The sequence below is a fragment of the Apodemus sylvaticus genome, chromosome 16 (assembly GCF_947179515.1).
Source record: "Apodemus sylvaticus chromosome 16, mApoSyl1.1, whole genome shotgun sequence".
Lineage (NCBI taxonomy): Eukaryota > Metazoa > Chordata > Mammalia > Rodentia > Muridae > Apodemus > Apodemus sylvaticus.
The window spans coordinates 53,736,652-53,763,463 of record NC_067487.1 but is presented as its reverse complement, the minus strand read 5'-3'; the positions used below and the strand labels follow the sequence as shown (position 1 = coordinate 53,763,463).

The 26,812-nt window shown below is 39.1% G+C and overlaps 2 protein-coding genes across 5 annotated transcripts in view; one reads left to right on the top strand and one right to left on the bottom strand.

Annotated features, from left to right (window-relative positions):
* The first annotated feature begins 1,694 nt into the window (after nt 1–1,694).
* Dimt1 (DIM1 rRNA methyltransferase and ribosome maturation factor) lies at nt 1,695–14,838 on the top strand. Its single transcript, XM_052160001.1, has 12 exons — nt 1,695–2,110; nt 2,407–2,480; nt 3,946–4,032; nt 4,806–4,867; nt 4,941–5,034; nt 5,118–5,167; nt 7,099–7,222; nt 7,585–7,677; nt 8,710–8,774; nt 9,799–9,862; nt 12,104–12,210; nt 13,796–14,838. Exons 1-12 carry the CDS (start codon nt 2,032–2,034, stop codon nt 13,836–13,838), a joined length of 942 nt encoding a protein of 313 aa, XP_052015961.1. The 5' UTR covers nt 1,695–2,031; the 3' UTR covers nt 13,839–14,838.
* A 921-nt stretch (nt 14,839–15,759) lies between these two features.
* Nucleotides 15,760–26,812, bottom strand: part of Kif2a (kinesin family member 2A) — a 63,649-nt gene continuing 52,596 nt past the window's right edge. For 2 of the 4 annotated variants that reach the window (XM_052159999.1, XM_052160000.1), the window contains exons 17-21: nt 24,449–24,562; nt 23,399–23,549; nt 20,081–20,182; nt 19,351–19,486; nt 15,760–17,350 (exon numbers count right to left, since the gene is read on the bottom strand). In XM_052159999.1, coding sequence (XP_052015959.1) covers nt 17,265–17,350; nt 19,351–19,486; nt 20,081–20,182; nt 23,399–23,549; nt 24,449–24,562 — 589 coding nt within the window. In that variant the 3' untranslated portion in view covers nt 15,760–17,264. The remainder of the gene's footprint in view (nt 17,351–19,350; nt 19,487–20,080; nt 20,183–23,398; nt 23,550–24,448; nt 24,563–26,812) is intronic. The other 2 variants (XM_052159997.1, XM_052159998.1) reach the window with 1 other exon arrangement.

The window sequence follows — 26,812 nt, the reverse complement described above, 5'->3', positions numbered from 1 at the left end:
TGCCTTCATCCTCCCTAGAACTCTAAGTTCCACCCCATCCTCAGTCATTGGTTGCTGGTATCGTTATTGATGGGTCAAGAACCAATTGGGGGAACTTGGCTTAACAACCAACCCCTACACTGTCTTGATTAATTTCTTTCGTTTTTTTTCTTCTATTTTGTTCAAAAGGCTGTCAGTTTCTTGTCTTGTTCATCACTGTCGTAATGCTGACAGTCCAAGAATGCTGATCAAGTGGATAAATTCTCAAATTGACAAAGCTGCCATTTTTGTGTACGTTAAGTTGCTTAATTGTTGTGGTCCTGCTAGGTGTGCAGCGACCTTGTCATCCCTTGCTCTTGGAAAATGAACTGAAGGCCTTTCAGAATGGTCTCACCATCAGCTTTGGTGCCTAGTGGGCAGTCCAGCACGTGCAGGGCCCCTGCCACAGAGAAGAGAAGGCTTGTGCCACGCCCCCATGGGGGGGGGGGGGTTAGCCCAGGAGTCTGGGGTATTGCTAGGTGGATGAGACTGTACACCTCCCCCTTTTAAAAATAAGCTATTTTAAAAAGCAGTGATGACTCCATGTTAGTACCTTGGAGGAATTTTGTATGCTGGTAACTGTAAGAGGAAGCTTAAGAGAAACAATTCCGGAGAGAAAATGCCCTAAGTTTTGCTAATCGAATATTTTGCTAATCGAATATTTGTAACTATGTACTTAGCTTGTAGCTGCGGGATGGGAACCTTGAGGACTTTGCAGGCTCAGAGACTATGAACTTCGGCCCAGAATACCCAGCTGTAGTCACCTGCCCGTTGGAATAAAGGCTTTCAATTGGCTCATAGGCAATGTTCACGTGCTCTTTGGTGGGAACCCCATAATAGTAGAATATAAAAGATTCTATTAGGATATTTTAGAACTTTTCCTAAGCTCGAATTACAGCAAAGAAAGAAAGGACTATCACTTAGGCTACGGAACAGGTTCTTAGTTGGCTTTGGTGGTTGGTCGCAAAGACCTTCTTCAGAGAAATTAAATTAACAAACAGAAAAATTAAAACCGAGATTTACACTGGCAGGAAAGACAGCCAGGAGTCTTTTATTACGTATCCTACAGCCCAGCGAATAGTCCCATTACACTATCCATTAAGTACCTATAATCAATCCCATTTACAGGGTTTTGAAATTGTTATAGTCCTTATTTTTCAATGAATAAACACTGAGAGCAGCATATTATTTTTGTTTTTTGTTTTGTTTTTCTAGACAGGGTTTCTCTGTATAGCCCTGGCTGTCCTGGAACTCACTCTAGACCAGGCTGGCCTCGAACTCTGAAATCCGCCTGCCTCTGCCTCCCAAGTGCTGGGATTAAAGGCATGCGCCATCACTGCCCGGCGAGCAGCATATTTTTAACTATGACATGCCAGTGCTGAAACTCAGCAAAACGACGAGAGAATGACCGAAAAGGCAGAGAGAAGTAATCAGTAAGTGCCGTGTTGGAACGAGAGCTAATTCTAATCTAATTCCTTTCCACAGCAGAGAGACGTTACCCTAAACCACCAAGCTCCGTGTCCATCAAGCCTAGACTTCTCAGCCAACAACCTGCGGGGAAACAGGAAAGAGACACGTGAGAGATCTTTCGGCAGATTATCAGAAGGTCCCAGGTCAAAGCTGAAACACCCAGTTTGGGGACCTAGGCGGCAATTCCTAACTGCTTGCCTGAGCGGCGCGATGTCTTCCGGGAAATCGAGGAAGTAGTTGCTCCAGCCAAAACTCCAAAATCTGACGGCTAAAGGGCTGGATACGGCTTTGCCGCCGGAGCTCGCCGAAGACTACAATTCCCAGCGGTCACTGGGCTCGATCCGGCCTTGCCCCGAGAGAAGCTCATTAGAGACTACAATTCCCAGCAGCCACTGGTCTCCAGCCCGCCGCTGAGTGGGTGAGTCGGTGAGCTCTGTAGGAGGGGAAGTGGACCTCTCTGGCGCTTAGTCGTGACGGCGGCTGACGGCGACTCCCACGCGGTTCCCAGCTGCTTTCGATCGGGCCAGGGACTCGTATGAGAAGATGCCGAAGGCCAAGTCCGCAGCGAGTATCCGCCGGCGGGATCGTCAGGAGCAGCGCCGCGAGCTAAAGCGAGCTGGAGGTGCGGCGTGGAGAAAGCTTGGGACTGACTCGCGGCGGGTGGTCCTACTGTGGCCTGCGCCCCTAGCCGCCCTGAGAAAGGAGGGCGCTCAGCGCTGACCCTTCCCGGCGCCTGGCCTTCCTTGCCAGCAGCAGGGATGGATGGAATCAAAGATTCATCCCAACCCCAGCCATGAGCGCGGCGCTTGTGGGTGCATTGGAGGAGAAACCGTCCCTGTCCATCCTGCTTCTCTGGGACGGCCTGAGATCGATTCGTGAAAAGTTGGGAAATTAAGGCTGCTTCGTGTTTTATTTCAGGACTCATGTTCAACACAGGGATAGGACAACACATTTTGAAAAATCCTCTAATCGTTAACAGCATCATCGATAAGGTGAGTATAAACGGCGAAAGGCATTTGTGTGTCATTAATATTTTTCTGAGTACTTATGCCTATATGACATGTTGTGTGCCCGTAATCATCCCAGCATTTTGGGAAGCTGAGGCAGGGTGATATGCTCGACCGCAGCCTGTCGACATACTAAGAAAATAAAGGTAGACTAAGATAGGGTGCCTGACATAGAACAGTTGCTCTGTATGTATATGTTGGATGAGTTAAGAATTGCCCAGGGATTTCCAGATTACTTAACCACTTTTTGGAGGCTCCTTCTTGTTTTTGAAACTGGGTCGCATGTAACCCAGGCTGGCCTCAAACATGGTAAGTAGACAAAGCCAGCCTTGAACTTCTGGTTCCTTGACTCCACTTTCTAAGCCTGTATCATTTTGATCACTTTCTTTTCTTTTCTTTTCTTTTCTTTTTTCTTTTCTTTTTTCTTTTCTCCCCCCCCCCCCACCCGAGACAGGGTTTCTCTGTGTAGCCCCGCCTGCCTCTGCCTCCCAAGTGCTGGGATCACAGGGCATGCGCCACCACGCCCATCTTCTGATCACTTTCTAAGTACATCACCATTGCTCTTTTTATTCCAAGCGGTAAATTTATGTCCAAATCACACGAGTGAGTTTGTTCCCCAGAAAAATATATGGTACTGCATATAAGTTATTTGGAGGATTCCTTCTGTCTGTGTTATGGTGTTGTGGTTATGGATGATTGAGTGCCAGGAGATAAAATACAGACGGCACAAATTATTTCTATTCTTACAAAGGAAGCATCCTGGAGCCATAGAAAGGGTATAGTTATCTAGTCTCACAGAATATGCTACTCATATCTATATGGACACTCAGTAGAGTTTTGTATGGTTGCTATATTAAAACAACACAGTGTGCCGGGCTGCGGCAGCGGCGGTGGCTCACGCCCTGTGATCCCAGCACTTGGGAGGCAGAGGCAGGTGTATTTCTGAGTTTGAGGCCAGCCTGGTGGTCTACAGAGTGAGTTCCAGGACAGCCAGGACTACACAGAAAAACCCTGTCTCGAAAAACCAAAAAAATAATAATAATAATAATAATAATAAATAAATAAATAAAGCAACACAGTGGTTAAGAATTGAGAAATCTTTTCCATTTGAATGCACTCTTTACCATTTGCACTCTTTACCATTTGAACTCTTTGGAAGGAACAGTTAGTTACAGTTTGCTGGAATTATTGCCAATGTAGCAAGCAGGAACCCCTCAGTGGAACTGCTTGCCCTTGCTTTTGTTCAAGTTGAGTATGGCCCCTAGGTTAGGAAATGAACATTTTCATGTATACCTAATGCCCTTGAGGTATGACTGTTAACCACATACATCCTGAAAACAAATGAAGGTAGAGTAAAATGTCTTTAACTGTGCACTGAGGAACAAAGCCAGTCATGTATAAACTGTGTGTTCCCCTGGGCTGAGCATAAAGGACGTGTGCTTGTCCCTAGGCTGCTCTCCGACCTACTGACGTGGTGCTGGAAGTCGGGCCTGGCACTGGCAACATGACTGTCAAGCTCTTAGAAAAGGCCAAAAAGGTAAAAGGGGGGGCTTCGTGTGCTCCTCTCAGATTAGCCCAGCTGCTTTACAAATGTAAATGTTTTAATCAATTGATAGTGTTTCAATGGTAGTTATTGAGAAACTTCATTAGTTATTAGAAATTTTATCTCTAAGAAAGGAGATTTTTCTATCGAGAAATCAAAATCTACACTTGGTGTATTGCTGGGCGAGCTAATCTAGGAATGGGCCACATGTTTATAAAGGAGGAATAATAAAAATGGAAACACTGAGATAACCCAAAGAGCAGCTAACCGTTATGAAGCCAGGAGGAACAAAGCCGTGAAGGTAAAGCCATTAGGACCAAGTTCAGCCGGAGACCTATAGAGGGTAGGACCATGAAGCATGGGTCAGGGAGTCAGTCAGATAAGCAATTCAAATGGCTACGCTAGAAACAGTCATGATACTGGGTGTAGCCTCTGCTGATGTTACAGGAAAATAGTTCAGATTAATCCACTTCCATTTACTCTTAGTGTCATGGCTTCTACTGTGGATGTCAGGTGATGAGAGTACTTGTGGGAGTAGATCTCTTGTATGCTGTCTACAAAACGCTAACTACATAGAGTGTAACCTTGTCATCTGCTTAGTAACACAGCGTGGAGACAGATCAAACAGGATGTTGTTTGAAGGGGTGGGATACAGTTGAGCTGCTGTTGTTCAGATTGAGAAAAGCTTAGATCCTGTAACTCCTAGGAGTTATTTGGATGGTAAAACATACTCCACAATTGAGCTTTTTTTGTTATTGTTAATGTAGGTAGTTGCCTGTGAACTTGACCCAAGGCTAGTAGCTGAACTTCACAAAAGAGTTCAGGGCACGTGAGTATATATAATAATTGAATAATTTCAATCTCCTGAAACAAGTCTCTTAACATTTCTTTCCTGTTTCTAGGCCTCTGGCCAGCAAACTCCAGGTCCTGGTGGGAGATGTATTGAAGTCGGATTTGCCGTTCTTTGATGCCTGTGTGGCAAACTTGCCTTATCAGGTATTTCTCAGGCTATCAGAAGCGTCATACTGAGCGTTTCTCCGATGTGTCTTCCCTCAGAGCTAACTGTAATTCTCTTTCAGATCTCCTCTCCCTTCGTCTTCAAGTTGCTGCTCCACCGGCCATTTTTCAGGTTTGTGCAAAATAGTCACTGGTAAACTTTTAGACAACTTTGGCTAGAAACACATCAAAAAATAAACTGCTAATAACAAAAAAAAAAAAAACAACAAAACAAAACAAAAAAAACCCTGCTGTAGAACTTTGTAGAAAGTAAGAGTCTCTGGGACAGGAACAAAGCTCAGGTGATGAAGTGGGGTGCTTATTAGCAGCCAGAAAGCCCCTGGGTCAGGCTCCAGCCTCTCAGAACACTGGCGTGGTGGTGAGCACTTGTAAACGAGAAGCAGGAGATCGCCTCATACTCATTGGTTACACAGCTAGATCAGAGTCGGCCTAGGTTACATGATACCCTGTCTCAGAAGCACACACATACACACACACACACAACTAGTTCAGGGCCAGCCTAAGTTGCCTAATAGCCTACTCAGAAACATAACACACATGAGTGCACACATGTGAAAATACTGATTTCTAGGGAGGTCTTTTAGTTGATAAATTCTTTGAACTGATATGTGTGCATGCTGTTCCTTCTACATTTTAAAATCTAATCCTCTTCAATAAACATTGATAAACATTTTTCTTATGTTATATCTAGAAGCTTGGAGTAACTTCTTAACTGGTTATTAAAACAGTATGTTTTATACTAGTGCTTTGAAGCTAAGTCATATACCCACTTACTGTTTATAAAATAAGTTCATAAATTGTGGGGGCCATAACCATCCTTTTTTTAAAAGTTGTATGTCTGTGTGGAGCATTTCTCCCTGCACTACAGAGGTCAGGGATCAAACTCAGGCTTGTTAGCATTCCTTTACCCCTCCTCCCATTTCCCTTTTAAGTGGCACGGAATAGATCATATTAGAAGATAATTGCATATAGGTTTTATATGCAATTAATATGTAAACACATATCCATAACTCTAAAGTTGAGGTAGGAGGATTGTGAATTTGAGACCTGTTTGGGCAACTTTGTGAAACCTGATCTCAAAACAAACAGCAGAAGGCTCAGTGGTAGAGGCTTTATCTGCATGCATGAGGCCTTCAGTTCCCAGTATACCACACACAAAAAGTCAAATACAGTTTTGAAATGTTCTTTCCTCACTGATCTTTAAAAGTGTTACCATTACTTGCAGAAAAAGAAGTCCACACACTTGAAATTGTTGAACCACGGGGGCATTGGACATGGCACCCACAGGCCATACCTCCGCTGTAAATCCAGCTACAGCACAAGTGTAGTTCTGCGGAGTCAACTTCACTGTTCCTCCCGCCCCCTCCCCGCCCCCAGAAGGCATCTGGAATAGGAAGTGCATAATATGATCTAAATACTAAATAGTTCTTTACCTAATCCCTGAGGGAAAGTCATCTTCATTGAGGCTAGGAGTGCAACTATCTGTTGTTAATGATAAATAACAATATTAAGGCTCAGAGTGTTCTACCTTCTGATCATATTGTCATTAATCAAACATCCTCCGAGGACAAATAACTGTAGTTAGAATTATAGCTATAAGGACTTTGGTGATTGCTCAGTAGTTAGGAGCATATGTTACTTCCCCCCTCACCCCCCAGACAGGGTTTCTCTGTGTAACCCTGGCTGTCCTGGAACTCACTCCGTAGACCAGGGTGGTCTCAAACTCAGAAATCCGCCTGCCTCTGCCTCCCATGTCTGGGATTAAAGGCGTGCTCCACCACTGCCCTGCGAGCATATGTTACTTTTGCAGAGGACCAGCGTTCTATTCCGAGCACCGCCATGGCAGCTAACAACTGGCTTTAATCCAATTCTAAGGATCCACTGCCCACATCTGGCCTCCATGGGTACCAAATTCACAAACAGTGCAAATACATGTAGACAAAACACTCAGACACACGAAACAAAAAACAACAAATTTTTAACTAAAACTGTCACTAATTGAAAATGAGTGGTTCTTCTTGTTCCTCTCTGCTTCCTTTCTAGATGTGCTATACTTATGTTTCAAAGAGAGTTTGCTCTTCGCTTGGTTGCCAAGCCTGGAGATAAATTATACTGTAGACTCTCCATTAATACACAGCTTTTAGCACGTGTGGACCATCTAATGAAGGTATGAGGTTTATTTTGTTTTAATTCATCCTGGTGCACTTTGCCTTGCTCTCTAAAACCGCATCTTCCACCCACCCCCTTTTTGAGATAGGCTAGCCTAGAACTATCAGCCTCCCAAATGCTGGAGTTACAGGCCTAAGCCACACTATATCTGGCCAACAGAACATCTTTGATTAATAACTTAACATTACCTTTGCCAGTTATGGTAGCACACACCTTTAATCCCAGCAATCAGGAGGCAGAAGGGTAAAAATCTCTGGGAGTTCCATGCCAGTCAGACCTACATGGTCAGACCCTATTTCAAAACAAACAAGAAGCAAATAAAGATGGCTCAGAGAGGACTAAACATTTTCTGATTAACAGGTGGGGAAGAATAACTTCAGACCGCCCCCAAAAGTGGAGTCCAGTGTGGTAAGGATAGAACCTAAGAATCCGCCACCACCGATCAATTTTCAGGTGAGGCCAAAATACTAGGTCATTAAAGGCAAAAATTGTAAAATGTCTTTCTAAAGCAACAGAAAAATACCGAGTCAACCTCAGTGTCCAAATAGAGGAAGATAGGAATGGGGGCTGCCTTGATATAGAATAGTTCATAGTATACACAGAACTATGGGAAATGTGTGTAAAAGGCAGAATGACTAGAATATAGTTGCATTTCAAAACATAAGATAGCTACAGAAAACCACTGTAGTTAAAATACTGTGTTTGCACAGCATCGTGACAACATTGTTTGTGGTGCTGAAGCATGTGTGCCCCAGTTGGCCTGCATCCTCAGCCCTTGGGCAAACGTTTGAACTAGAATTACTACTGCTTTTGGGGTTAAAAAAAACAAAAACAAAAACAAAAACTTCTCCATCTGATATAAAATTTAACTAACTACATAAGAGAAAAACTTGTTGGATAAGTAACATCCTAAATCATGTTGGTGTTTTAAACTTGATGTTTCATTTCATTTCTTTTTGTTTTTGTAAAGATTTATTTATTAAATGTGAGTACACTGTCGCTGTCTTCAGACACCCCAGAAGAGGGCATCAGACCCCATTACAGATGGTTGTGAGCCACCATGTGGTTGCTGGAATTTGAACTCGGGACCTGAAAGGGCAGTCAGTGCTCTTAACTGCTGAGTCATCTTTCCAGCGCCCTTGTTTTATTTTTAAGGTGGGGTCAAATGTGGCTCCAATTTTCTATGTACTGGATGACCTTAGACAGACTCCTGATTGTGAGTGCTGGGACTATAGGCATATGCCACTGTGCCTATTTGGAAAGTGATCCTAATATCATATTATGAATGGTGACAAATCTTTCCCCCAGTCAAAAAATGATAATATATTCAGTGAGATTCATACAAGTGCTGAAGTGTACATGGTTTTGCATATGTGCTAGCTAGATCAAAATGTATGCCATTTAAATTCCCTCTGGCTTTGTGTACTAAAAATGAAGGAGTAGATAAGAAGTTGGATATTCTAAAGAAAATATCTTATATTTCAGGAATGGGATGGCTTAGTAAGGATCACGTTTGTTCGGAAAAACAAGACGTTGTCCGCCGCATTCAAGTAAGTAGCCTGCTGTTTTGTGAGGGTGGACCAGTTTTTCAGTACTGTCATAGCATTTGGTCCTTTACCCATAAACAGGTACCCTAAAGTACAAATATTTCTCATGTCAGGCAGACTTAAATTTTTAAAATTTCATACTACTCTGAAAGGCAAAATGTAAGAAAATTGGAGTTGGGAGTCAATTTAGTTTTTCTTTGCAAAACAATAAAAAAACAGTAGTTTAGCAATAAATTTTCCAAGTTTTTGCTTTTGGGTTTTCTTCTGTACATTTTCTTGTGGGTGGGGACGTGTCACGGTGCACATGTGGAGGTCACTGGACCACTTCAGGAGCTGGTTCTCTCCCAGGTTTACATGTGTCCAGAGAGTGGACTCTGAGATTAGGCCTGCACAGCAGGTGCCTTTAGTAGCTCAGCCACTTTCTAGTCTTTGTGCTGGTATAATAATAATAATAATAATAACAACAACAACAACAATAAATGTTTAACTGGTTATTTTATTTGTACTGTTATTAACTTGAAAAAAATCTAATATTACTTGGGAGTATCCAAAAGCAAAAGAGGTAAGATTTGATTTTAGAGAGCTTGAAAATTTTATTCCTGACAGTGCCAAGGACTGAGCCTATGGTCTTAGGCATGCTAAGTGAGTACTCCTATTACCCAATGATTCCTTCAGACCTACTGTTACCTTTTGAGTTCCAGGCTGGCTTTGAACTTTCAGTTTCCCCTGCCTCAGCATTTCTAGCAGCTAGTATTCTAGGCTATTGCCACCAGGTCCAGCAAACTTGGTTTTTTAAGAGAATATTTTGTGGGGTTTTACGTGTGGGATGTCAGAACAACTTGCAAGAGTGGTCCTCTCCTTGCTGTGTTGTTTCTAGGGCTTGGTTTTAGACTGCTTCCTAAGTCTGTCTGTCCAGGCTACAAACAACAGCATAACCTTTACCACTGAACCACGTGATAGACCTGGAACATATATTATATCTTGTCAAAATTTAAATTAGGTATTAATCTGATTTTATAATTCCCAGATCAAGTGCAGTACAACAACTGTTGGAAAAAAACTACAGAATTCACTGTTCGGTACAGAATACTGTGAGTAGAAATCATTTCACTAATTTTTGTTCATTTGTTTTTTGAGACAGGGTCTCTATATAGTCCTGAAATTCACTCTGTAGACCAAGCTGGCCTCAAACTCAGAGATCCACCTGCCTCTGCCTCCCAAGTGCTGGGTTTAAAGGCATATACCTCTTGGATCTTTCAGTGTTTACTTTTTAAAATGTTCTTTATACCAGTCTCATAGAGAACACAACCACATAGCTTCCTAAGTCTGCCTGTCTGTCCAGGTTACAGACAACAGCATAACCTTCTCTACCCTCATCTGCTCTAGCAGGTTTTCCCTAACACTTACTCGCTCTCTAAGGAGGCCCTCCCTGCTCTTTGGCTGACAGAGATGGCAGCTTATGTTCTCTTTAGGGCAGCTGCTAAGCTTGCCTGCTCTGTAGTGTTTCTCTTTTAAACCCTTGATAAAATTACACTCAAGCTTCCAAAAAAAATTTTTTTTAAACTTATGTAATCTCCAAGACCCTTAAAGTCAATTCATAATTTGTGAACAGTATAGATCTCCTTCTGTAGTTCTGAAATGGTTTTGCTATGTAGCTTAAAATGAGTTTGAGTTTCAATAGACTGTGAATTCTATGAACCCTGTCCTCTTAACATTTGTATTTAGCCCTAATAAGAGTTGTATTCATTTGGTTTGTAATTTCCTCAAATATATAGATTAATAGTTTTCTTGGCTTAAATGTCTGTAGTTTGCTATCTATCTTATGGTTTTATTGCTGTGAAGAGAAACCATGACCAAGGGAAACCTTTAATAATGTTTGATAAAGCAAATCTTTAGTTGGGGCTGGCTCAGTTGCAGAGGTTCAGCCCATCATCATGGTGGGAAGCATGGAGGCAGGCAGGCAGGCAGGCAGGCAGGCAGGCAGGCAGGCAGGCAGGCAGACTCGGTGCTGGAGGAGTTCAGAGCTCTGCATTTCAACAGCAGAAGAGAACTGTCTTCTTTCCAGGAGGCTCTGATTCCACACTGGAGACCTCAGTGCCCACCCCCACAGTGACACACTTCTCCTCTAACAAGGCCACACCTCCTAACGCTTCCCATGGACCAAGCATTCAAACACACTACCTGTGGGGCCCAAAACCTATGTAAGCCACCACACTACCCAAAATTGTGATTATCCTGTTGTTCAGATAATGGCCCAGGCTGCCACTGTATAATTGAGGACCTGTAACTGTCTACTTTATCTCCCAAGTGTTGGCATTAAAGATATATATGTCACCATATCATACTTGTAAGTACAAATTTAAAGTTATTGCTTTGCTTTTAAACATCTAGAAATTTGAAATAATCAGAACAAAATGTAGGCCGAATAGCTGACTTCCAGTTATATGCCTCATGCCTCCTAAGAGTTTGATTTGAATTCAAGTGCAGGAGTCCTCATGTGTACCTATGTGGGGCATATGCTGAGGTTGTTGGTTTTTAATCATTCTAAGTCTGACAGAAAAGACATATGAAGACTATTTCCTTTTCCTTTGTTTTTTATTCTATTCCAATTCCCAAATGCTGGGATTAAAGGCTTAAATGCACATGCGACCACTACCTGGACTCTTCCTATTTTTCATGGTCCATATTCTCTTCTGCTTTAACATACCATGGCACTATCTCCATTCTCTAATATGGACAAAAGCTACAATATATGAGGCTAATTTTAAAAACTAAGTTAGATTTTTAAAGGTGTTTGCATAAATGGTGTGAATCGAGTGACGTCAATCACTGTTGTTTTGAGTCTTCCTCTGTAGCATAAGCTTGCCCTAAATTTGGGTTAGTCCTCCTGCCTCCCTAAGTGCTAGGATTACAGAGTGAGCCAGCACACCGAGCTGCATGTGATATTCTTAAAAGAGAAGTTACTTCTGAGAGTAAATGGAGTAAATTACTTGGTTAAGTGAATATGTGCCAAAAATGTACGAATTACTTTTAAAAGAGTAGTAACTGCCTTACAATGTTATGAAATCTGAATCCTACATTCTTTACATTTTAAAGATGAATATGGGCAGTATATGCATGCATGATAACTCAAGTAATCCAAGTATGTTAAAAAAAAAAAAACAGCCTCTTCTTAGAAATCAAAGTCTTACCCAAACTGTCATATTTTCTCAGCTGTCATTTATAGATTATTAAAGGTGACTATAATTACTGAACTTGAAAAAAACAAAAAAGAGTCATGGTATCTTCATTAAAGATATGTTGCTCATTTATTCTGGATCTTATATTGATAGGTAATACCAGAAGATTTCAGTATAGCAGATAAAATACAACAAATTCTAACCAGCACAGGTTTTAGTGACAAACGGGCCCGGTCCATGGACATAGATGACTTTATCAGGTAATTACATTTGTTCTAAATGCTTACATTTCTTGACTGTGGTATCTTCAGATAGAGATTTAAAGGCTTTTAAGCAGCATAAGGTGCTACTGGGTGAGTTATTGCATAGCACTTTCATGGAGTGGAAAACAGTTATTTGGTGTAAAGCAGTGGTTCTCAACCTTCCTAATGCTGCAACCCTTTAGTACAGTTCCTCGTGTGGTGACCCCCAACCATGTCTTTTCATTCCTAGGTACGTAACTGTGATTTTGCTAATGTTAGGAATTGTAAATAACCTCTTGTTTTCCCATGGTCTTTGGCAATCCCTGTGAAAGAGTCATTTGGCCTCAAAGGGCTCCTGACTCACAGGTTGAGAACCACTGGGGTAAAGGATGGCAGCTAGTTTGCTGCAGCAGAATGCATGTGTTACAGATAGTAAAGAACAGTCTGCACCAGAACACAGCCTGGCTCTGTGTGTGCTGGGCTGCTTTCCTGCTGCTCCACACACACTCGTGAGCTTTCCCTGGCTTCTGCCCACTTTCCACACTAGTTTTCCACACTAGAAAAAAGCATCGGAACACACAACTGGAGTGGATGACCCATTATTTCCTTAGAATACCTACTATTAAACAGAAGCAGGAAATGTCAGTTAGAACCATATTATCATTATTCATTTAATAGCAGTTATGTGGCCTGAGGCAAATTCTACACCTATTAAGTGTACAGTTTCGGCAATATAGACTAAATTTTCCTTTACTTTGTATTAAGCAAGTTTCAGTTAATTACCCATTTATACTAATCACTGATACTAACTTCCTAAAGTTCCTGGACATTTGGTTAACTGTCTTACAGTGCTGGGGACTGCACTCAGGGCCTTGCCTAGCTGGCAAGTACTCTAGAAGTACAGGTACTCTACTTCTAGGTCTGTCCGCAATTTTAAAGCCTTAATGTTCTAGAGATTAAATTTTAAAAATGATGGAGTGCTGTAGTTTGCTTTCTCAGTAGGACAGTCTAGAACAAAAGCTACTGTGCTGCTGGCTGGCTAGCAGGGGTTCTGAGTGGACCACTTTTCCTGAGTCCTTACATTTGGCTTTCCCAGACGTTTGAGTCCCCACGGACCTCCTCCCATAGGCCATCCTAAAACATAACCTCAGGTACAAATACATTATTTTTAAAACTTCCTTCTTAACTTCCTCAGAATGCCATTTTCTAACAGAAGTCAGATACGCACATAGTATCCTCAAAGAGAAGTAATGTATACTTCACTAAACTTCGGTAACAGTCCAGAGAATAGGCAGATTTTACTCATCTCATTTTGCCTTAAATTCCAGCTACTTACTTTTTCAGCTGATCATGCTGGAATAGAACAAGTGCTGTTAAGCCTAGGCCAGGGACAGCAAGTATTTAAGATAATTTCAGTCAGTACCAACCTAATTTAAACAGATTACAACAAAAGACAAACGCCATGGTTTTTACTAAGGTTCCTTGGAGTAGGTGTCTTAAGTATGCTGATGTCTCAGTGTATTAGGATTAAAGGTAGAGGGACATTATGTTTCAGAAGTCGGGTTTGTGGTTTAACACCATTCCTTTCTGGTCTCCTCTTCAGGTTGCTACATGGATTCAATGCAGAAGGTATCCACTTCTCCTAGACACTTCTCCTTTGAAAACTATTTTTTCAAGACCAAGAAAAAAAATGAAATTATACAATCTTAATATTTGAGAATACCACTGATTTTGTTCTATAGGACATCATTTACTTTTTAATTATTTAATAATATTTTATACCATTTATTATCCTGCATGTGAAAAGTGGTTGGTTGATTTTATTTATATATTGCTTCTAGTGTTTTAGATCTACTGCAAATATAAATATAATGGTCTTCAAGTTTGAAAGCCGCAAACACGCACAACCATACACTTAAGCTTTCTAACGCTGTCTGTATGAAGATGTTACTTTTATTCAGTGTGCTGTAGACTGTGAGGCTCACTTGGGCTCACAGCTCACACAGCTGGTCAGAAAGCCCTGGTACTCCTCCCCATTCACCTGTAAGGACTTAAGTAACTTTTCTTCACACACCTTCATCCTATATATATATATTTCCTATGTGTTAATGTTTGCCTGTTGCAACACAAACATTATAATTCTGGGATTATATTCTGGGATTATATTATTATTCTGGGACCTGGAGTTTGCTGCAGTGACACAGTACAGGCATGCTCTTTATACCTGTGAAATTCAGCTTAGAAACTAAAAATAAACTCATGTTAAATCACATATTTTCTTAAGAGAGACAGATTTACAATTTTCAAATTTAGAAAAATTCTGGAGGGTTTTGTCAATCAATAGGTTTCATTAATTTATGACTCATTTCCTTTCCTGAATAAGAGGGTCTTTTTGAGGTTGATATCAAATCTTGCCTCAGCCCCCTAAATAAATTCTGGGATTGCACATGGGTTCTACAAAGAAGGTTTTTCAGTTTCAGTTTTCAGCTTTTTAAAAGAACAGACTACAACTACAGGCTCCTGGTTATTCCTGACTTCTAGATAATTACAATTCTACTACCTGGTGTTTCTTTTTAAGCTATTTAAAAACTGTCAGAAGATAAATGCTGTTTATATATTTTAATAAATTAGCTATTTTATATATAAGGATACTAAACTAGCTTCATTGAATATTTGGCTCTCTTTATACTTAAAATTTAAAAGGAATATTTCCAATTAGTTTAGAAAAAGAATGCTAAGTAAACTTAAGAATATAAATTGTTTGCCTACAGTTTCTCCTCCAAAATCCAGCTTCAAAGTCATGAAGTAAACACTATTATGTTAGCTATCAATAGTTAGCAGCCTGTAAGTTTGAGAAATTTCTGAAGAATATTTAATATAGAACAAAAACACTTTACTTAGCTGCAGAAGCAACTTTTGTCACATTAATAGTAATTGGTCTGAAAGTTTGTTTATTGTCAGTTTTGCGGAGTTCACTTGTACCATCGCTGCCTTAGGGAAACAATTGTGCTTGACTAGGCTTTCTCAGCTGATTTTCTTCCAACTAAAGCTTTCCCTCTATAAAGCTGAGTCATATTTTACCTACAAAGATATTTATTGATATACTGGCTACAGATCAGGACAAAGCCAATAAGGACATATATTAACATATATCTATAAGGACCTTCAAAGAGAATACCTGTCCAATGCCAGTAACATTAAAGCTAACCTGTTAGGCAAGCTGTGAGCAAGTCTGTGTCTTTATTGCCTATTAGATACAAGCCATCCTCAAAACTGGAGACAAGTTCTTTGTATATAGCTCTGGCTGTCCTAGAACTTACTATATATACAAGGCTGGCCCAGAACTCAGAAATCCACCTGCCTCTGCTTCCAAGTGCTGAAATTAAAGGTATGTACCATTATACCCAGCAAAATTTGCCTTCTTAAACAGCTTCTGCAAGATCAATATAGTCCTTCATTCTTCCTCTCGTCTTTGAAACAAACACAAATAGAATATCATAAAACTGCAAGAAAACCTGAGTTCCTTCCAAAACAAAGGTGATTATATTGGAGTACATTATTTCTAAATTTGTTTCATAAATTTCATTTATTAATAAGCATACTGTGAAAAAAATCTACATTTGATTTAGATTTCATGTTTACAGAGCTTTTCACCATGGTGTTAGGGTCCTCCTGAGCTGCTACCCTCTCATTTATACTAGTGAAGTAAAGAATCTGGCTCACTGACTCTATTTATAGATTTCCCCTTGGGTGACTGAGTAAATCAGTAGGTTCCCTTATCAAGAGATCCATGGCAGGTTCTTTGATTAACCTACTGGACTATATAGTGGGAACCAAGGGAAAACTCCTATATATCTTTAAACAATATTTACATGAAAATTAGCCAGTTTTCTTTCTTAGACTAGCAGCTATAAAAGTGAGTGCTGCCATTTAAAAAGTAGCCTACTTTACCATCAATCTATAGGCAAAATATGAAATCACATACCAGGTGTTAGATGGAGCTGGGTAAGACCTGCCTCCTAAGTCATCAACACTTCTCGGGTTACATACTGTCTATGCTTGGTCTACCTAACTTTTATTATGGACTACTTTCAGTGTACATATAAATGTTCATGCATCAGAAGCCAGTTTCCTTTAACAGTACGTTAAAATTTTGGTGAGCTAATAAATACTTCAACTTAAATAACAGCATTGTTAAGGATCAAATTCCACTATTAGTCTTGTTAACACCACTGGCACACACACTGCATATATATGTATTATCCTAAGATAAAACTCCTCTCAGAATTTCTTGACTTTTTATTATACACCAACTAGTTTATATTTTAGTTTTTTACAAAGAAAACGCTAAGAAAATTATAATCACATGTCATGGTATTAAAATCATAATTCCAGATTTCTTTACAAGAAGATGGAATGGTCCAGCAGCTATGTCCACTGTCACAGACTTTAGTTCCGTTCAATTCATATGGCACATCCTGCAAAATTAACTAGTCACACACAAAAAAAGTCTCAAATACAGTAAAAATGTACACACAGTAAAGGTAATTTACAGTTACAAATAAGGAATGTCATATATCTTGGCTGTTTTAGAAATCTAGGGTCAGTAGCCTTAGTCAAGGCACAGAGGATGAGTAAGCACAACTGTCTAGGAGTAGGCCAAGTATGTACAATCACTGATGAGGTATGCATGCACGCAAGTATTCAAAATTGCTCAGTTTTGCTACGAAAACTGATCTGAGTTAAAGGAAATTCTGTGGCTTTCCCTATTTTCCGTGTCTGGATTACTTCCACAATCTTTAAATAAAATTGGCAAGGATATCCAAAAGCAATCACTATTTGGGTAAATGAAACAAAATACTTCACTAATCCGAATTGTTAGTTGTGCCTCTTGGACTAGAAGCATTTTGTAGACAAAGGAGTGTCTCACAAAATTGAAATGTCATTCAGATGAAGGACAAGATATTTTCCACACACTTAAGATTTCAAAAAACGTTCAAGTGGCCTTTACAGTTGAACCACCATTTGTTAAAATTGGGGATTCTGGGGATCCTTTAGTAGCAAATACCAACTTAGAGGGCTCGGGGTCTCTTGGGGTTAATTTGCTTGCTGGCTTGTTCTTCCTCTTGTAGCGCTGCACGAAAAGATTTCACTTTATCTTGGAATAAGAAAAAAAGAAAGGAATAAATATTGTAAAACAAGCAATACAGTACACAACTTTTATAGCATCTATCAAATACCTCATAACTATGTTCAACTGTAACTCTCACGCATACCTAATTGAAACTTATTTTTGACCAGTTTTCTCTTATACACATTTTATACTATTGAGTTTTAGTCTGTTTCAATTCTTTTGAGATTACAGGAAGGATGTAAATGTTTAAATATGTAATCCTATCTAGAAGGGAAGTGATGAGTCTCACTCAGATGTAAAGCAGATAGATACTCCTTTCAGTATTACGACATTTCTACTCAGTCCTATTCCACCATTTTAGAAATAACATCTGTATTTCTCATCAGGGATTATGAGAGAAGTTAACAGAACAACACATAATTGCTCTTACATATTCTATCTAGTACCTTTTATTGACCAGGTTATCAATAGCTTAATAAATTATTAAATTACCAGGAGCTATGGAAATGAGAGGTTTTTTTACAGCAGTGGTGCTCACATGGAAATGGCTTTTCTCAGGAACACTAAAGTCATGGCTCGAGGGGTTTTAATTATCACAATGGTATGGTGCTGCCCTCTAGTGGATAAATGCTTATAAGCAAGAATGCTCAAACATTTTACTTTGCCCAGGACAACAACCCTCAACAATTACCAGCTTGAACTCTAAACAATGACAACAGATATGTGATTCTACTCTGGCTGCAATGTCTCTGGTATGCTGTGTGGTGAGACCTATATGTGAAAAAATGGTAAGCTTAGGTTTCCCTTTTAGAAATACAATATTTTAGAAAATTAATTTTTCTGAAATAGTCACTAATGACCATATTTGACATGATGTCCAATCACCAACTTCATGAAGGGCTTGCTTTAAAATGCTAAGCACTTAGCAAACCTGTGGCTAAAAGTAGGAATTTCACTCTGGTTTTATGCACACACATGTGAATTCTCAGGGAGACAGGAGCAAAATCAATATACACAAGGTATTTTTAAGGTACACAGGCAGAAAAGGCATGACACATGACTAGAGACAATGGAAATGGTAGGTTTTTAATCTGTGTATGTTCAAGTGAGTACACAAGTGCTGTGTTCACAGGAACAGGTCCTTGCCTCTTTCAAGGGAGACAGGAGATGTGTATTCTGCAGACAACTGTGAGGGGCAATGGCCTAGGGACACAGGTTATCCAAATTATCCAAAATCCCAAGTACAAATAATTTTATGAAGGTTTTATAGTAATGGAACAAAGAAAGTCATGAAGCCATTTTTTTTTTTTTTTTAACGCAATGGTGGAAACATCTGAAAGGTGGGATTCAGCCATGGAGAAATCTCTGCTGTTGGCCTCAGATACTATCTCATAATATTTATTTTCTGATTGGTTTTGTTAATAGTCTCCAAGTTTGTATCAAGTTGTCAGGTCTGCTTTTATCTGCTAGTTACACAAAGTGAGATCCAACACAGAAGTGAACGGGGAATGACCTTGCTGGGGTTAGAGAAACCGGCAGGAAGTTCGGGATCTACAACATTCCGCTGTCTTCACGTCCCTGAGATTCTAACCACTCAGCCTCTGGAGACAGTCACTTTCCAGGAAGTCTACTTTGCAGCCATGTTATAAGGTCTCTGGTTTATCATGACACAGGCCACTCTAGAGGAGCTGGACTTCCAGGGTTTTATGTCTCCCCCCTCCCTCCCTAATAAGCTAGCACAGGAACGCTGGACAACAGACATTGTGAGACTGCACTCACCTCTCTTAACGAGGACTGCAGGGATCAAAACTTAGGTTCTCACCAGAAAGGAGCACTTGCCGCCCATGAAATCACCTCCCACCAAGGCTGTTTTTTAATTTTATTGTTTTAAAACAAACAATGATTTTTTTTGTTTTGAATGAAAGTGCTAAAATTGCCTATTAACAATCTTTGCTTTGTATGCCATCATACAAAACCTCATTACTACACATCCTAATGCCACACTAAGATGGAAAATAAGTTACCTCGTAACTCAGTTAAAATGTCTATTTTTTGCTCAAGAATAGCTTCAAGTTGTGTGGCATATGAGTCCACATCATAGTCTACTTCTTCAGTCATCTCTAGGAGAGCCTTTTCATCTTCTATCCAGCGAATGGATTCCTAACAATACAAATTCAACAGAAAGACTTGTAAATTGTTATGTTTCACAAATATTTATCATATCAGACTGATCTACATATTGTGAATTCTAAGTCAAGTATACTTAAACTGATACTTTCAAAAATATCAGTAGGCATGACCGCTTTATTCAGTCAAATGAAATGTTTTCATAAACTTTACTTTTTAGCTAGGGCGTGGACCCTGGCCTGCTGTGTGACGGGTGGCAAGCGCACAGCCACTTGCCTACCTCCTCAGACCCGTCCACCACATTTACCATTAGTATAAGGATGGACTGTTGGGTTTCTTCTCCTCTAGTTTTAAAGGGTTTCTCTGTGTAGTCCTGGCTGTCATTGAACTCACAGAAATCTATCTGCCTCTACTTCCCAAGGGCTGGGATTAAAAGTGTGAGCCACCAATGCACAGCCTGTTCATTATACTACAGAAAAACACTGCAGAGAGATACTTACTACCACATGCCCTGCAAATATAAACATATACAACCAAGTAATTTTAAAATAATAGTGTTCTATTCATCGAATTCAGACAGTTGTGATTCCTTTAAAGTCTGTGTGTCATAAGGCCTTTCCTACGTACCTGGAACACTGCCCTATGATCTTCTACAACCTGTTCTTCCATCTCAACCATCTGGGAGACAGCTTCGTGGAAAGTAAACAATTGTGGAGAAACTTCTTCTTCCTTAAAACACAAAGTTTAAAAATATGACCTAAAGCTTGTTGTTTTTAAATGTCATTAAGTTTTATTTTTACTTTTCTTTCTTCTTGGGAGCTTACTCAGAAACTCATGTTTTTAAAAACGACTCATATTCCACCACTAAGCTATAAGCCCAGACTCAAAAGCAGAAGCAGTTTTGCAGTCTTTTTAGAAAAGCAAATTAAACTTTGGAGACAAATGGAAAAAAACTATGAAAATAATAGAAGAAGAAATGCCACGATGTCTTTCTCTAGGTCAAAATAATATGTCTAAGTAAATCAACCAACTTGTAAGTAAATAATTTTCACTTAAGAATTTATTATTATTTGTGGACGTACCCTAAAAAACATCTCTTGGAACAGTCCGGCTTTAGTTATTTTAAGTTTATCTCAGGTTTGCTTCACTAGTTTGTGCTGGTTCCTCTTCACTAACAATTTCCTTCACATACACATGACACATCTATGACAATATGAAAGCAAAACACAGAGACCACACTTGCATTCTTCTTTTTAAGAAGCAGGCTCTTGCTCTGTGGCTGGCCGGCCTGACACCATGGAGCGCAAATGCCCGCCATTATAGAGCTCACACACAGGTAAACGCCACCACGCACAGAGGACGTTCTTCTCATGAAAGATGGAAGGACACAATCTTTGATTGGTACAATATATTTCACAGTGACTATCACAATCAGTATTTTCAAGGACTAAACTTTTAAAAGCAAAACTCTAATTTTATGCTAATAAAATTATACTAATTTTTACAGTAAAAAGTTAACAATTCTGTTTGAAAAGAAACAGAAATCTCTCTCTACTGCTTACGATGATTTCAAACTGCTAAACTTAATCATCCCTCCTGCCTTAGATTCCCATATAGTTGGAACTACTTGATGTATTTTTAGTTTTGTCTACATTCCTGGGTAAGCCTATTCTTAGCAATCCTCCTGCTTAGAGCCTCTCTTGAAATTACAGGTGTATACCACATGGCTAGGTAGTCCGCTTTTTTTTTTTTATAAAAATCTCAAATGACAAATCATAATTGTATTTCAACAACAAAGAAACACACATGAAATACAGGCATGTTTCGATAGTTACGTCAACTCAAAACTTAGCAGCCTTAGCTTTATTTTGGAGTTTCCTGACTATTCTATTAATTCATTGTTTTCTCATAATTTGGCTTTAGTGGCAGAAACAACTATGTAGAAATCTATTTAGAAACAAGAGTAGAAATGGCATTTACAAGAAAATCATTTCAGATTCTACATGCATGAAAAAAAGTTATGGGGACAATTGATTTTCATCATTATGTTATCGTTCTTAAAGGTTTACATAATCAAGTTAATAAAGAACTTTTTATCTTTTCTATGAAAATAATCTGCTTTTATCCGGACATGCTAAAAACCTCATATTCTCTTTCATAAATATACCCTCAACATACTTTATCCCCACTTGGCTCCTACTTCCTCTTCAGGCCCAGAATATCCTGGTTCCTTTGGACCAGAAACTATACAAATTCATGTACTACATACACTTTACTCCCAAACAACACATTTGTCTATAGAAGTCTATTTTTGGAATTCTAATGTACTTCATTAACCATCTACTTAATATTAGTTTTATATCAAGGACATATTTTAGACTCTATTCCTTTTCAGTCTCTCTTGCTGAGGATTTTGCAAGAATATGTACACATGCACTAACATTTAATATACTGATATTGATGAATAATCTCAAGGTAAGTTCCCTGGTGGTAGCAAAGGTAAAAGATGTGCACACTCTGAAATATAGGGTATATAGAAGTTGATGTAACATCTTAAAACCCTGGATTGAGACTAGAGAGATGGCTCAGAGGTTAAAAGCATGGACTAACCTTCCTAAGGACCTGAATTTGGTTCCCAGCAGCCAAACAGCTGCTCACAACCATCTCTATTAGAATCTGCTATCCTAGCCTCCTTCAGGAATGTACACACATGGTGCAAAGATATACATGTGGCAAACAATCATACATTAAAAAAAAAAATAAATCCTGGCCCGTGTAGTTTTAGTAAGACCAGTAAAATGCAGAGATAAACTCTAGGGAATACTTGTGCCAATCTTCTGGTTTTCTTTATCTTTGGGTAGTATGTCCAGGCATAGTTCAGGGTTTGCTTTGAGAGTTTAAGAACTGTGGTGTCTTTCAAAATTTAGGAAGATAGACTGAAGCTGGGATCTCATTTTTAGTTCTTTGTCTTTAAGGTCTTCCTACTTTGACAAGCTTTTTACCGACTCAGTCATTTCCCAGGCCTGTCCACCTTGCTTCTTCCTGAGGACTACTACACTGCAGCCCGTGCTAGCCTGGGACTTACTATGGCTTCAAGTTGGCAGCACTCCTCTTGTCTCAAGACCCCCAAGTCCTGGAACTACAGTTTGGCTACATGTCCAGATCACATGCTTTCTCATTTATATATACTGCCTATCCTTATAAAATATATATTTTAAAAATAACTAGGGCCGGAGAGGTAACTCAGTCGTTAAGAGCACTGACTACTTTTCCAGAGGTCCTGAGTTCAATTCTCACCAATGACATGGTGGCTCAAAACCACCTGTAATGGGATTCAATTCCCTCTTCTGGTGTGTCTGAAGACAACTACAGTATACTCATTATATATCAAAACAAATAAAAAATAATTAAATATTTATACTTTGAAATTACATAATTTTTTAATATTTCAAATATTGGAAAATATAGATTTGATAGATGTTAGCATTTTTGTTGGGGTTGTTTGTTTCTCTTTGTTTTGTGGTATTGCTGGGGTTACTGTAATTTTTAATAGTTACTTTATCTGTTTAATGCATATAATTATATTGACAGATTTTTACAAAGATTTATATATGATGTATTTATATGTAATCTTAAACTATTTAGTTAACTAAATTTTAATGTAGACATAAGGTATGAATACTAAATAGGCTATTATCAGAGGGCTAGTAAGCCAGGAAATTATTTTGGATTCATGAGCTTGCATTCTGTCACTACTACTATGGAAAGAAAGCAACCAGAAAAGCAGGCTATATCCAGGTAAAGTGATACTTATCTGAATAGATGGTTGCTTAGGGTACAGGATGGATTGTGGATCCCTGCACTAGGTGACAGTGTTCAATTAAGTTCTGCTATGGATGAAGCAAACTATGGTTAGATCAGTAACAACGAGATTATGTCACTTACATTTTGTTCACAGAGAAGTTTTAGATCATCTCTCTGAGGGGAACTCCCCACACCCCACTGTGTCTCTAAGTCATCAATCTGGCTTGGTGGATGGTGCATTATTGGACGGACATCACCAGCAGCAGTTGGATCTACAGTCAATTCTTTCACCCTATAAATACACAAAAGTTATCTAAAACTACCAAAGACTCATGCACACAAACAAGAAAAGAACCATTTCAATACAAAAGCAATTCAATTAGCACAGTAAGACTGATGATGTCACTTTATAGGTCAAATTTATCTGAAATTTGTGCATTTGTTTGTTTAATGCTAGTTTAAACAACTTTTTGCTAACTTAAACTGTAATTATTGTTCACAACCAAGGAAAGTTAGCAAAATATATGTATGAAATACTTTAAAGAAATAAGTTATAATTATATCGTATGATACAAAAATTGTTAAGATCCATAAAGATCTAACAAAACCAGAGAAGTTTATACTGCTTAGATAAGATAGCTAAGTAAAAAATAATAACTTCATTTTGCTAAGTTATTAAGACAGGGTCTCACTGTGTATGCCTGGGTGTCACTTGCAGATCACTGAAGGCGGCCTCAGACTTAAAGGATCTGCTTGTCTCTAGCTCCCAAGTTCTGGGATTAAGGCTTGTGCCATGACTAGCTCACTGCCTGAAATAGTAAGACTCTTATGTCATTTTGTAAAGCTGTGCTTCCTACTTAAGTTAACACACTTTAAAAAGGATATACTTTCTGAATCACAAGGATTGGTATCTCCCTGCAGACAAGAAATTATCACATAACAAAGATAAACATACAAAAGTGACATCATCTTCTAAAAAGAAAAAGAGAATTATGGTACTTTAAATTCTAAATAAACTTTTTAAAGAAAATTAATAAGGACATAAAAATGCAGATCATGCAGTACAACCACCACCTGCTAAATGAAAATGAAAATGGCTTGGAACAAAAGTAATAAATGAAATGTATATATGCAGCACAATTCAAAACAAGCTAGTCAAAGAAAAATCTGAAGTACAGAATGAAGCAAGACCTGGTAATCGAAGGAGAAAAGTCGTCATAATCGTAAGAAGGAGAGAGGTCAGGGCGACTGCCACTGCCCTGGGAGAAGGGGATGTCTGAAGGACTAATTCCAAACTCCTTTACTCTGCAGTGCCAAAACAGTGAGAGTTAAGAGAGCGCTTGGGAGACACAGCAATGCAGTTTTTGTTTAGAAAGAGTAGCCACACTGTTGTAAGAGAATTTAGAATATGATTTCATAAATATGTTTCTACATTTATGTTTTATTGATCCCCAGCTTAAGAAAAAATAGAAAGAAAAAGTGAAACAAAACAAAATAAAACAAACTCCTAAATCTGTTCTTGGAAGCATCTCATAGCAAGGCTGCCAACTGAACCTGAAGGCCCCTTGCTTTACCTACATGACCCACTCAATCAAATTTCTTCATGTGGATAGCAGCATATTTTATCAGTCTCGATGAATCAACATTTTGAGTGTTTGTGTGTGAATCTCAGCATCATGCGCGCGCGCGCACACACACACACACACACACACACACACACACATGTATATGTACTTTAATAGTTGATGTGGCATGACAACATTGTCCATTTTATTTTCTGAGACCAAGACTTAACGAAGCCTGCTGCTCAACATCTGGCTTGATGCACTGGCCTGTTTTCCTGTCTCCCAGCTCCGGATTACAGCTGTCTGCCGTGTGCTCTCTGTGCTCAGCGTTACACTGCACGCTGAGGACACACTGCACGCTGAGGACCTGACCTCAGGCTTCATGCTTGAGCAGCAAGCACTTCGCCATAAGAACCATCTTCCCAGCCCTGAGACTTCAACTCCTGCAGTGCTTCACAAGCCAGATATGAGAATGACGTTCATTGAAATGTCTTAGGGTACCCACGTTTTGCAATGTGTTAACTCTAACTTACCCATTTAGAACTGTATTATCTATGAAGCCTCCATATGACGGAAAAAATAACCTGATTAAGTTTTTGTGGTTGGTGACTTTAATTATGAATGTGGGAGGTAAATGTTTTAGGAATGGAATTTTAAAATGTTTTTGCTAAGGACAATAACAGTTACATATAACTAAATTATATACACCTTGCATCACGTTTAAGTAGTAGTTGTTACTTTTTAAGTACTAGATTTTATTACTTCTAGGCATTATATAGACATGGTAAGAATCTTATGTTATTTTCATTTCACAGATGATAAACCAACTTAAGATATGTCATCTGATGAATATGGTGTTTGAGTTTACTCAAGTCCAAATTATTTCTATGCCATTTAAGATACTATCTGAATTCTATTTTTCTTTCTTTCTTTCTTTTTTGGTTTTTTTTTGTTTTGTTTTGTGTTTTTTTTTTTTTTTTTTTTTTTTTTTTTTTTTGAGACAGGGTTTCTCTGTGTAGCCCTGGCTGTCCTGGAACTCACTCTGTAGACCAGGCTGGCCTCTAACTCAGAAATCTGTCTGCCTCTGCCTCCCAAGTGCTAGGATTACAGGCGTGCGCCACCACCGCCCCTTCCATGCAGAGTCTTTAAAAGAGGTAAGCAAGCTGCAGGCTGGAGATGTAGCTTATTATGGAGAATGATCGGTCACGGCCCTAGGACAATCTCCAGGACAACAGAGTGCAGTAAAGTCCTCCATCTACGGTGCACACTTCTATTCAGCAATGGGAGGGCAGAGGCAAGAAGAGCACAGATTTAACATCAGCCGCAGATACACAATGAGTTGGGAGGACAGCTTGGATAGTAAAATACATCAAACTAGTAGTCTACATAGTCAAGTCTGAAAACTTGGGATCTCACTGTATGTAGTAGCTTCAGGTTAACAGGGATTTTTTTTGGCTAAAGTTCTAAGACATGGAGGGGTTTGTTTTAATTCTATCAGATATCTAAACATTTTTTTAAAATTCTGTAATAAGAATCTACTACAACAAAATATTCCCTATTTCTCCATGAGTAATTCTGGGAAAAGAATCTAAAAATTATTTTTAAAAACTCCTACATACTAAAAAATTAATTAAAAGACAATAATGTCTGTGACTAAGAACTCATAGTTCAAACTTTAAAAGTTATTAAAAACTGAACCTACTTAAAAGCTTTGTTACATTTTTAAGTAGCTACTATACTTTGTATTTTAAGTAGCTATTATATTTTGTACTTTTGTAGATGTCCCCCAGGGACTTAGAGCCGGACCCAGGCCCTACTTCATGCCTAGCAACATGGGCATGGGCACTAGGCAATCAGCTAGCGCTTCCTCACAATCCTTACTGTCAATTAAAAATCTCTTCAGCTGAAGAGAAGAAAGAAGCAAAATGTACAAGTCTAAAAGAATAACCGAAATATAGTTACTAATGTTACTCAAAGGTACATTTATAGG

Coding starts and splice junctions, on each gene's coding strand:
- Dimt1 (XM_052160001.1), top strand. CDS start 2,032: ATGCCGAAGGCCAAGTCCGCAGCGAGTATCCGCCGGCGGGATCGTCAG. Junction 4,868..4,940: donor CACAAAAGAGTTCAGGGCAC/GTGAGTATATAT, acceptor TCCTGTTTCTAG/GCCTCTGGCCAGCAAACTCC. Junction 7,678..8,709: donor CACCACCGATCAATTTTCAG/GTGAGGCCAAAA, acceptor CTTATATTTCAG/GAATGGGATGGCTTAGTAAG.